Source organism: Netta rufina (genome assembly GCF_964035555.1).
Source record: "Netta rufina genome assembly, chromosome: 9".
Classification (NCBI taxonomy): Eukaryota; Metazoa; Chordata; class Aves; order Anseriformes; family Anatidae; genus Netta; species Netta rufina.
Genome location: NC_140132.1, coordinates 5,495,980 through 5,508,017, shown reverse-complemented (window position 1 = coordinate 5,508,017; position 12,038 = coordinate 5,495,980). Strand labels below are relative to the sequence as shown.

The 12,038-nt window shown below is 42.6% G+C and overlaps 1 protein-coding gene across 1 annotated transcript in view; it reads left to right on the top strand.

Moving 5' to 3' along the window:
- The window catches only part of ACSL3 (acyl-CoA synthetase long chain family member 3), a 37,036-nt gene extending 31,172 nt beyond the window's left edge, over positions 1 to 5,864 (top strand). The window contains exon 15 of the mRNA XM_084291829.1: positions 1,712 to 5,864. Within this exon, the coding sequence (XP_084147955.1) occupies positions 1,712 to 1,875 (164 nt within the window). The 3' untranslated portion in view covers positions 1,876 to 5,864. The remainder of the gene's footprint in view (positions 1 to 1,711) is intronic.
- The last annotated feature ends 6,174 nt before the right edge of the window (positions 5,865 to 12,038 follow it).

Below are 12,038 nucleotides of genomic sequence, written 5' to 3'. Positions count from 1 at the left end.
AGAAGTTCTCATACAAAACCCCACAACAGCAACAACAAAAAGAAGAAATGTGGGTAGGTCACAGAATGGGGTCAGTTCTTTTGGTTGGTGTAGTCTTGTAACTTCTGTCTCTTACTGTGGCCAATACCTGAGGAAAGAATGTAAGTACTGGGCAAATACATCAAGCATAGCTCTGTTCCCTCTCTATGTGTGTCTGATGCTGCTCAGGATTTCCTGTAGTATCTTCTCGATACGTCTGTGGTGGGTATCGGGCAGCCTTACATGCTACATACCTCTGGGTAAGTGATTGGGGAAAAAAGCCCACAGTGAAGTGGGCTCTCCTAGCCTCCAGTGATTTGTCTGAGGGATTTCCTAAACAGAAAGCAGAGTCCTGGTAGCTAATGGCTTTCAGTAGGCTTCTCTTCATTAACTCCTCAGCCCTATTTTAAAGTTACGTCCGTATCTGTGCTATCTCATGGCAGAGTTGCACAGCTCAGCTATATTAAAGGTGAAGAAATGCCTTTTGTGTATTTTAGCCCAGCCATCTGCTAGTTTAATTTGATTCGGCTGAGCTCTTGGCTTGGAAGAGCCAGCGAACGGTCACAAACGCAGTCAGGGCTTTTCTCTGTCTATTATACTTCCCCTCAGCTGTATCTTTTTCATGCTAATTGGCTGTGGTCTATTTAGCTATTCTGGAGCTGAATTATTCAGTGACACTGTGATGCTTTTTCTTACGTAATAATTCTGCCTTGTTTTTTTTTGCACTTGCCTATTACCAAGAACTGAGCTTTTTACAAATAGCTGTCAGTTACAATGACAGAATGTTTCTTAAAATGGTCACGGAGTTTAAATTTGTTTTTCATCTGCATTCTCTTTTATATCTTTCTGCAATGAGTGTTTTCTGCTGTTTTGTTTTGCAGTCACACAGTATCGTGATGTCCTTCTGCAGCTCTTTGCAATTTGCCTTTATCTTTTCTATCCTCGACAACTTCATACCTCCAACAGTCTTTGTCCTGTTAATCTTCACCTCTCCTCCATATTGCTTGTGAATATTTTAAACCTCTGAGTAATATATCTGCAGAGTTCTGTTACTGGAACATCATCTTACAAAGAATGCAGTCTCAGTGCTGCAACAGGGCTTTTTTCTTGCCCTGTGTCTCTGATAGATTTTCATTCAAGGCATAGAACGTACAGGCAAAATCTTTCTAAGCAGCTGCTGTGGTGGAGCTCATGTACAACATCCCCTTATTTTTCTTTGTTGTGCAACACTAAGTATTTTAAAGAGAATTGTATTGTTGCAAATAGATTGGTAAAATCAATGAAATTGAATATTTGATCTAATCCTGAGGCATTTCTACATATATTGTGTCGATTTATATTTTTGTCTTTCCCTTTAGTATCAGGCTTTAAAGTAAGCACTGAGGCTTTTCTGAAGTTAGGGAGCAGCAGAGATACTCAAACATTGGGGGTTATTTCAGTGTTTCTGGGGAACTGGAGAATAATCAGTGCTAGATCCTGTAACTCTGCTTGTGACCACGCTGGGGTTTTTAGAGCCTGACCATGGGGAATTTGTGGAGCAGTTCTTCAGTCATATCATATGCTTTTGTGGGTGAGAATATGGTGGTGTTTTTTTTTTGTTGTTTTTTTTTTTTTTTTTGGTTAATTGTAGAGAAATGGTTATGTTTACATTTTGCATTAGAAATGGTTGTGTGATTTATTTTTATTTTTGCAGCCAATCTGGAGAAGTTTGAAATCCCAGTAAAAATCCGCTTGAGCCCTGATCCTTGGACACCTGAGACTGGCCTAGTGACAGACGCGTTCAAACTAAAACGCAAAGAGCTTACGGCGTACTATCAACAGGACATTGATCGAATGTATGGAAAAAATGTAAAATAATTCTTTTTTCTGCACCACTTTGCTACGGTGAGCTTGGATCAAATAGGAAATACTTGAATTGCCTGTCTCAGCACTTGAGATCAACACACAAAACCACCATTCCTCATTTGCAGCATAAACTGCTATTTCTGATAACATCACCCTGATGACTGGCAAGTTTAGTAAAATGTTACGGCAGCAAACTTGTGTCTGTCTCCTTTTTTTTCCCAGTTTTCTCTGCTACCTTGTCAGTCTGTGGATTTTCCTGACTCTTTTTGGGAAACCATGATTCTGAAGCCTCAAGTTTTTAAACATTTATAAATCCTGTATAATGTTTTATTTGTATCTTTAACATTTGGATGTATATAGAGAGAACTTGGCTATATAAGAAATGGTAATACTGGGGGCCTTTTTTACCTAATTATTTAAAGATAAGGAGGTATTCATGTTGTGACATTATGTAAATTAAAAATGCTTATAATGAGATCACTGTTGAACAGGGGACCAGGTTCTTTGCTGCTGTGCTATTTTTCTGTGTAAATCTGAGGGAGAAAATGTTTGACACTATAGCTTGTGTAATACACCTTTAACACGTGCCTAATGGTTACTTTTATTTTTACCTGTAAATGAGAAGATGGTCATGGCACAGCTCTGTATAAAGGCGGGTACTCCTGCAGGTGTTAGCTAAATCTCTGTTAATACAAAAGATGATATTAACACAGCAGGAATTACACCTAAGAATCTCCCAAGTACAGAAACTCCTTTTTGAACTAGCGCATGACCATTCCATCCAGTAGCTGAATTGTGTAGAGCTAGTAAGAATTCAGAGTTAATTTCACTTAGCGCTTTGTAACTTGGACTTTTTAGCAGAGGGACTGTAACAAATTCTGTTCTGTGATCTTGTTAGATTTGGGCGACGCACTGGGTTTGCTCTTCTGTTGTTTGTGAAACTCTGATAAGACCCCTCTTCTGTGCTAGCTGCAACCCAATCTTACTGGGGGGGATTTTTAAAGTCATAATGACAGTTACGTCCTCAGCTCACACAGTGCCTAGCTGCCCTTTGTGCCATTAAAAATCTCCCTTCTCATTTTGTGTTTTTATTTAGCGTTTCTGTTTTACTTTAAAAAAAAAAAAAAAAACAACAAAAACTAACATTTGAAGTATTTGTCAGCCAGAGTCGTGTTTGTTACTTGTTTGATCATTACACCCAACTTCTTACTCTGGGAAGGTCACAATTCTGTTTTACTGCAGATACGTGAATATTGTTTGAAGAGTTATAGGGGATCTTTCTGTCTTAATTGAGAATGTTTTAGATTTGTTTCAGATGTGAATTTTATTTTCAAAATACTTCTAGAAAGAATATTTTAGTCAGGGTTACATGAGAATGTGATAAAGCATACATCTATCAACTTTGTGATGGGGCAAATATTAAAACAGTTCGGTAATAGTTAATTCTCATGTTTATCATCTTTACTTAAAGGTCTTGATGCTTACTACTGCTTTGTGGTAGCATACAGCAATTCTGAACAGCACAAGCTTTATCTGGCAGAGGGAGTTCCTGCTGCTAGCATTTGTGAAGCTTTGATGTAGCAATTGTGGAAAACGTTTGATTTGCAAATTCTTACTGAAAAGCATTCTGAAATACATTATTTAAAGTAACACTTTCCGTTGGTTATAGAAAAGAGTTTCATAGCAGTTCAGTGTTACTAAGTAGTTACTCCAGTTCTGGTAAAATGATGAGGCTTGTGCTGTATTTCATGTTATGTCGTCATCATGGATTTCCTCTGCTGCTGTCTATGAAAAATTGTTACATTTGGTAAATTCTGGTGTAACAGGTCAAATGGAAATACAGTTACATGTATAATTTATTTTTGTATTTAGAGCATTAATGCCTTCAGCTGGAAATGTTGGAAAAGGAAGCATCAGAATGTGGAAATTGCCAGGTCTGTAGGGAAGCGTCACATCGTGTATTAGGTTCTAATACGGATCTGTGCTCCATCAGCAGGTTCTTGAATTGTTTGCACTCAGCGCAGGATGGATGTTGATCAAACGGTTTTTGTTTCAGTGAAAACTAATAGATTGCTGAGGTACTGTGTATGTCACTTGGTGCATTGTGCAGTGGATTTAAGAAAAAACAAATCTGCCTTCGGCAAATACAGAAGGAATTAGAAAGTAGTATTTCATTCTGCTAAGGGTCTAAATGCACTTTTGAGTAAATAGTAAATGAAACTCAAATGGTTTGGAAATAGTTTTTTGTTGTTTGCTTGTTTTTGTTTTTTCTAATCCAATCTCAAGATTGGGTTGCAGTCTAACAGTGCATTTGATCTTTCAGTCCATTTTATATTTAAAATTGATGTCAATGTATGCAGTTCCTTAGACATCAGATTTGATGTGAACCTTTATTTCTTCTACAGAATGTGAAAATAAAGCGGTTCATTCATTTTAGCTTCAGCGTAGAAGATTAGAAAGACTTTTTAAAATACTTGTGTGGGCTTAAAATCTTTGTGATGAGCGTGTTTTCCTTTCAAGTTAGAACGAAACAGGGAATTGAATACTTCTATGTTCTGCATTCCTCCAGGTCCCACTGAGGCCACCTGTCCTGTGGGTGTCCGTGCTTCTCAGAGTTATCTGGCCAGGGCTGTGGTGGGATTGGACTGTAAGTCACAGCTGATTTTCAGGTGCTGGGCTTCCTTGCTCCTGCAGTCTTAGTCCTGTAGCCTACTGTGGCAGACAAAATCCCCAGCAGGCCCCACGTTCTTACCCTGTGCTCTTACATTGCAGAGCACAGAGGCAGCTTCAGGGGAACTGGAAATCCTGGTGGTACCAGCATAGACCCACTACTCACCAGCCAGCGGTTTGCCTGGTCATCTTTCCTTTTTCTCGTTGTTTTTGTCTTCCCATGCCCAGTGTAACAAGAACAAGGTCAAAGCCACCTGGTGGAACGTGTTGCACGTGTCCCCTTGCACATGTAGACAGCTGTAGAGTAATTCTGAGAAGTGCATGGTTAGAAGTAGCGGTCTCCATCACACGGGGGATTTTGTAGTGAGAAGAGCTGTAACTTTCGAACAATCTTTTTGAGCTCAAAATAAGAACAAGGGTTATATACCTCATCCGAGGGACCCCCAAAGGGGGTGGGGGGGATTTCTACTAAAGCTTTTGTAAATATAGGACTTGCAGGATTCTGAATTGGGAACTGTAACTACTTTTCCTGTTGTGAAAATTTATGTAGTATAAAAACACATTTCATTGTAACGACCAACCAAGAAATTCCAAGGATGCTGTGAATTCCAAGGATCTGCTTTGAATTCCTACAGTTACTTAAAAAAAAAATAAATGTTTCAGGCCTTTAGACTAAATTCAATCTAGGTGTCATAAATGTTCTTTGCAGAGAATAGTATTTGTGGGGTAAGTTGGAGAATTAAAAAATTACGTATCAGAAAAAGACCTTGCAAATTAACTGCTGATCACACACAGCTTGCCACTGAGCTGTGGTCCTTGTAGCTTAGCAGTAAAATATTTTGCTGGAATGAAAGCAAAGAACAATGTGCAACTGGAGCTGAGAACATAATGCCTATCCTCATGCTGCTGGTCCTTTAGATAGGATGTGGAAAATGTTGTGGGATTGAAACCATACGTAATAACATCCTGTAAAGCTTGTAAATTCATGCAGAGATTGCTCTAGGACATCCGACTCCTTTGCAATTACCTTTTTCCTGCTAGAATTCACAAGCTTTTATTCTGTACTAAAACCACGTCTAGGCCATGCAACGCAGCATTTTTCATTTCTTTAATGTGGTGCATTAACTACTTCAGGCTTTCTATCAGTGTGTGTCCATCTGTTTCCTTACCGGTGAGAGGAACAATCGTCAACCTGCATACACCTTGGGCCAGGCGGAGAAATGAATGGAATGACCAGTTGTATATTACTGTAATTGGTTATTTAATGTAAACTCATTTTCAGTGTGATCTTGGTTGTTACTATGACCTGCCTGAACATTGTATATCCTAATTGAGTTATATTGTATGAATTATTTATTTGTAATTGGATATCGTGTTTCAAAAATAAAATTAATTTCACAAATTAGGCCCCATATGTCCATTTTTTTTTTTTAAAGTGGTGTCTCATTTTTATCAGGCTGAGCCTAGATAACGTACAGCTGTAAATGAGTGAATTGACTAACAAATTAGTTGGGAATGTGGCTGTTTGGGAATGGATCAAAATGTTGTGTTACGAAGGAGGTCTGTTGGGTGGTGATGTCCTGTGTTTTGCTTCTTGCCTCCCAGTGCTGGTACTCCTGTTTAATACCCCGACAGTTGTCGGTGTTAATAGCCACGCTCCTGTGCTTTGCAGGTGGTGAATATTCAGCTCGACTGCTTGCCCGTTAGTACTGTACACACATTGTTGATTTATTTATCTTGATGTTGTTGATAACCTTATGTATCTGCACAAGGTAACAGCACACCCTTTATGTGTAGGGCTTGCCAACTCGCGTGTAAAGAAAATGACCTGCCACTTGTGCTTTCTGAGCACCAGCCATGGTAATACCTCATGTGAAGCTGTAAGGTACTGGTAGCTCTTACTGTGCTGGTGCATAGCTTACAGCTGCTGCTAGATTTTTAAGTTTGTGGGCTGAAGGGTCAGGTCCCAAAGTGATGCTAGTGCTCGCAATTGGACTTCTTGAGATCTTGGGCAGTTAGACTGTGATCACAAGCTCACAAACTGTTGATGAGATTTTTTTTTTCTTCTGTTTTTTACTTACAGGTTCCTTAGATGTACAAGGTCCTGGTGCTGGCTGAATGTGAAGCCTTTCCTGCTGAATAGATCTTTATCCCTTTAGTCAGCCATGAGAATCTCCAGTTTCCTTCTGGTTTTAAGCAATATTCAAAGTAGTTTTTTTTTGTTTGTTTGTTTTTTGTTTTTTTTTCCCTTCAAAGGACTGACTTTTTTTTTATTTAAAAATCATTTAAGATAATGTGACTTGATTGATTATCCCCCCCCCCCCCCCTTCCCCTGGGCACCTATAGCTGCTAAAATGATTTTAGGAGGCTCTTTAATAACATACACAGTTCTAAACTCTTATAGTAGGCAATTTATTATAGCAAATAATTTCAGCAAGGATAAATACGTAACTATGTTAGGAGTTTTACTTCTCAGGAAAAAAAAAATAATTCTGTTAAGGAACCCATTGAGAAAGTATAGATTCAAAATACCGAATACAATAAAATTATAGCTAAAGTATCCTGAAGTTCTGAGTTGCTATTGTTGTCCACACCAGAAAAGTCTAGGGGAGGTAGCAGGGAAGGGGAATACCAACATGGTTGAAAAACTGAATCAACGGTCCTGATGTGTGAATGCAATAGAATCCTCTTTGAACGCTTAGAAATACTTCTGTATATGTTATTCCTGTGCGTATTCATTTTCTGTTTGGGGCATAAAAGTTAACCCAAGAACACCACCGGGGCTCTGTGCATAACTGTGGCCGTGCTGGTGTAGCATGGCCTCTGAACAGCCGAGGCATCACCTCGCTGCATGCAGCTGGGCATCTGGTGGTGCTCACCAGGTGGATGAGGTCTTCCTGCTGCCCGAGTTACAGGGTCTCCTGTGGCCAAGAGCAGATGAAAGGCAAATGGTGTGGGAAATTGCCACTGCGTTTTCCCTTATCTCACACGCAAAGTGGATTTGCCTGCACTCTGCAAGCTAGGGGAGCAGATGATGTGTGCGCCTTTGCTTTGTGCTGGGGGATTAATTAGTAGAAATATTTCTTGCCTAGGAGAAAAGGGCTGAGTAGTTCTCATATGCCTTCTGGGGTACAAAGGAGAATTGGGAAAATGTCAAATGCTACCAGGAAAATACCTCTTGCCTTTGGATAGTTCAAATGACATCAGGCTGGGACAGCTGCGAGCACCCCCATGCCTGTGCCTGCGGCGGTGGCACCCCAGCACTGCGCTGCTTCGGGCACGTGGCCACAGGTGAGAAGTGGCTGGCAGAAGAGAAAGCACCGTTTCCCTATGAGTATAGGTAGGCTGTGTTTGCTGTGACTGTATGTACCTTCAGGAGTGACACAGCCACCTACAATGAAATATTTAATGCAAGGAACACTAAAAACAAAACAAAAAACTCACAGCCTTTATTTTTAACTTTGGGGTTATGCAGTGCTGCCAAGCACAAGAGCAGGAAAATAGCCACGTGCCATGTTTCAATCTCTAGCCCATGAATATAGTCTCCAAATATAAACTCAACTGAATGAATTAAAATAGCTCTACCCTTTAAAAAAAAAAAAAAAAAAAAAGTGGAAAAACAAAACAAAATGACACAAGATATGGACAACCATTTAGGGTGCAAAAAGACACAATGAATAGAAAGGAACAGGGATAAAAGAAAAAAATCTTTTTTTTTTTTTTCCCAAACGTTTCTGATACAATCTTTCATTCTCACTTTATTTGAACAACCTGCGTTAGTTTTTCTCTATAACATTTTCTATTAGCAGTGGGTGGTAAGGGTTGGTAATTGTTTCCAGGTAATTGAGGTACAACTTTACTAATGTAAATGGTTTTGATGGAAAAATTTGTAGTTTTCCTTCAACACGTGATGGCAGTGACTGTTTTGCACAGGCCTGGCAGATACTGTCTTTAATACCTCTGGAACAGAAAAGTCTTGGTGTGGATCCTTACAGATATCCTTACAGATATCCTTACAGATATCCTTACAGATATGCAGAGTTCCTGCTACTGAAGGCACCTAGAGAGGGTGGAGGAAAAAGTGGCATCATCCTGAAGTATGAAAATACCAGTAACAAAAAAGAGTGGCTATTGTATCCAGCAACCATACAACTCACTCTGTCCCAATCTGGGAGAAAATTCTGGATGGTTACCTAGTTAACACAGACATTGTTTTAAGATTTCCCTTAGTGGCACTGATAGATACGGTTCAGTCTTTTCTAAATTAGATTTGTATCAGATTTTGCTGCCAAGACACTATTTCATTACCATTCCCAGTACCGTATGTATCTGTTGTAGGCTATAAAACTTAATTGTGTAATGCATTAGAGTTAAGAATGACTGCGAGAGAGTCATCCGGCATATTTTCCATTATTTGTTGTAGTCAGAAGGTATGCTGTGGATGCCTTACAGGCTGTAAGGAAGCTAATTGTTAAAGATTAAGAACTTTCTGTCTGATCAGTTCACTGCTCTGGAATCTCACCCACGTTTACTGGCAGCACTACTGCCAGTGTTCTTGGAAATGAAATGTTTTTGCTCGATTTGTTGCAAGCCACGACTTAGTCTGTTCATGCTGAAGTTGTGTAACAAAGCTATCGGGAAGGCTGAGCGCCGATGGGAAGGCCAGCGAGCAACCTGGCCTGTTCAGCGGCCGCCTCCTTGTTCTTCCCCCACTGGCCAAAGTTGTGCAAGAGTCATACGACAATAGAAAAAGGTCAGTTTTCATAAGTGATTTCCACATCAAAAGGGACTGATTGAATTTGGGATGTATCGTGACTCCACTAGGATATCTGCTTGTGCATACACACACCCAGAGACATCCAAGCTCACGCCGTGCAGGTCTGGAAGGGGGGCAGGTACTAACTGCATTTAGGGCCAGAAGTTTTGTGTCTCTGCGTGGTGCAAACCAGCGTGGGGCTGCTGGGGCACGGGGGTTGAGAGGCCACCCGTGGCCTGCCCGTTCCTCCTCTGCTCTGCATCTCGCGGGTTTGAGCTGGGTTTGTTCAAATTTAATTATCCTTCTAATGACAATTATGGCATTTCTACTGAGTATGCAGGCAAGTTCCTGTGCCTTTGCGTGCTCTCCAGTTGCCCAGATCTGCTTGTTGTGTATTTTCTTGGTTTTATCCATGGCCCATGGATAATGTTTGGCAATAGTTTTCCCAATGTTTTCATAAATAGATGTGATTCAGGACTTTCTCTGGGATTTTTCCCAGTGTTGCATAGGGATACTTACTTTTAAATTTCCCCAGGCTGCTTTCCTTTGATGTATTTTTTGCAAAATTTCTTTTGCAGAAAGCAATGGCTTTCTGGTTGCAGGATCCAGGCAGGTGGCTGCTGCTGCAGCAAATCTGTTGCAGTCGCTGTTCCCTGCTCAAACTCCCACTGCACTTTGCTGTGGAATATGCAAGTAGGGGTACAGCAAGCAGAGGGCAGTCTTTATCACTTTATCACTTTGTCTGCTGAAGTTGGGCAATGAGCAGAAATCCTGAGCGGCAGGCTGTGAAGGGACAGCACTGCTCCTGCTGTGCAGAGGTGCTCCCGGCTCCCCAGCACTTGCCTCCAGCCCTGCAGTTCCTGGACCATCCCCCCAGCACACCATACAGCTGGATTTAATTCTTCAGTTTAATTAAGCTCAGCCTGCCTTGTGCTTTTACAGCCTTCTACATGGGGTGTGTGATGAGCAGTGCTGGCATTGTCGCTCCTTTGAGCCCGTGGACACCCTCTGTGCCACCTCCTTCCTTGTCACCTTGCCATTGCACTTGTGATGGCCGGTGCAGAGGGCAGCGAGTCAATCCTCCTCCATCGGGCACATGCACGGGGAAGCAAGAATTGCTGAGATATGCCCGATGAGCTGCTGCTATCACCTCTTCACAAAGATCTTCCTTCTTTGACTACCTCTACTAGAGAATGTATACACCTTCCATGCCTATGCTAATGGTATATGCAGGGAAATGCTACGGTACAAGCTTCTGGTCCTGTGGTCAGGACATGGAGTTGGTTGGAATAGCTGTAGCGTGACAGGCTCCATCACAAGAGTGATGTGGGCAAATTGGAGTACGTCAGGCAGGCAAAAAACTTTAGATGATGAAATTGCAGCAAGTATTCAGTGTGCAGGGGTGATTCGGCCCCTGACTGAGCTTTGCCAGGGCTCACACACAGGCTTTGTGCTGCTCAAAGCTGCTGCGGGGAGCTGCAGGGCTGGGGACCCGGCTGGCTTGGTGGGGCAAAGACCCACGAGCAGAATCGTGGTGGGATAACTTGGTGGTCCTGCCCCAGGCAGCTGTTGGGAGCTCTCACAGCCCTGGCACCGCTGCCTGCCCTTGCCTCATGTCTGTGCCACAGCTCCCTGGCCCTGGGACGTACTGGGGCTGGGTGTCCCCCACCGCCACCCGGACCCCTGTCACCTGCCTGTCCCCAGCCCCACGCACATCCCAGCCACCATGCTCCTACCGAAAACACCTCGGTGCAGGGGATGGGTCCTGCTGCTCTGGAGCAGGGACACAGCTGGTGCCCCTGCGGCTCCGGGGACCCGCACCTGCCTGCGCCAGCTGGGATTTTCCTTCCCTTTTGTAGCTTTGGATGTTTGGAGCAGCTTTTAAAGCCCAAGCCAATCTGGGGTAATTGAAAACTGCACTCCTACAATTTCAATCATTCATATTCTAATTATTTCCATCCGCCTTGATTTGTTTATTTACTTTTTCTGGAAAGCTCTAGTAGTGCTTAGAACAGCTTTATAGTGCTGGAAGCTCCTAGCCCCCTGCGATTTGTGGATTGCCGTGCGGACGAGGCGCAGCAAAGGCTCAGCGAGCCTCTGGAGAGCCCCGGCTGACACCGCCGAACGTTTCCTTTCCCAGCTCCGGCTGAGGTTGCGGAGCGCTCCTGGGCTTTGAATTTTTGTGTAATTAAGACTTATCTTGAAGTGCTTGGCTGCTTCTCTCCCATGCTCTTATTTTTGCTTTTGCGTCTGGCCGCGTCTCCAGGTTCCACGTCGTATTCCCCGTGCGCTTCAGGTCCGACCCGAGGTTTTGATGACAACCCCACTGAGACGCCAGCGCTGAGCAAACTCTTCAGATGATCTCGTTTTAGGAAATCTGGCCACACACTTCAGCTTCTCCGTCACTGAGCAGACCGGCCGCACGCGGTGACGCTGATCTCTGGGCTGGGAGCACGGGGCTGCCGCGTGCTTTCCCATAAGAAGTGCCACAGTGCTCATCACCACATGCAGCCAGCTGCTGAGCAAGGACTTGAGCCAGAGCCCATTAAGGCAAAGGGGACTTTGTCTCCTGACATCAGGAGACTTCGGATGGAGCTCCGTAAGGGCCCTTTATGCATAAACAATGACTTTATTCAGTGAAGGACGCTGTTTTGGCTTGTAATCCTTAGAAGAGACTTCAGAAAATTATACCCAGCTTCCCCTGTTAAATGTTCCCACTTGGATTTTCATTGCAGTCTCATTTAAGAAA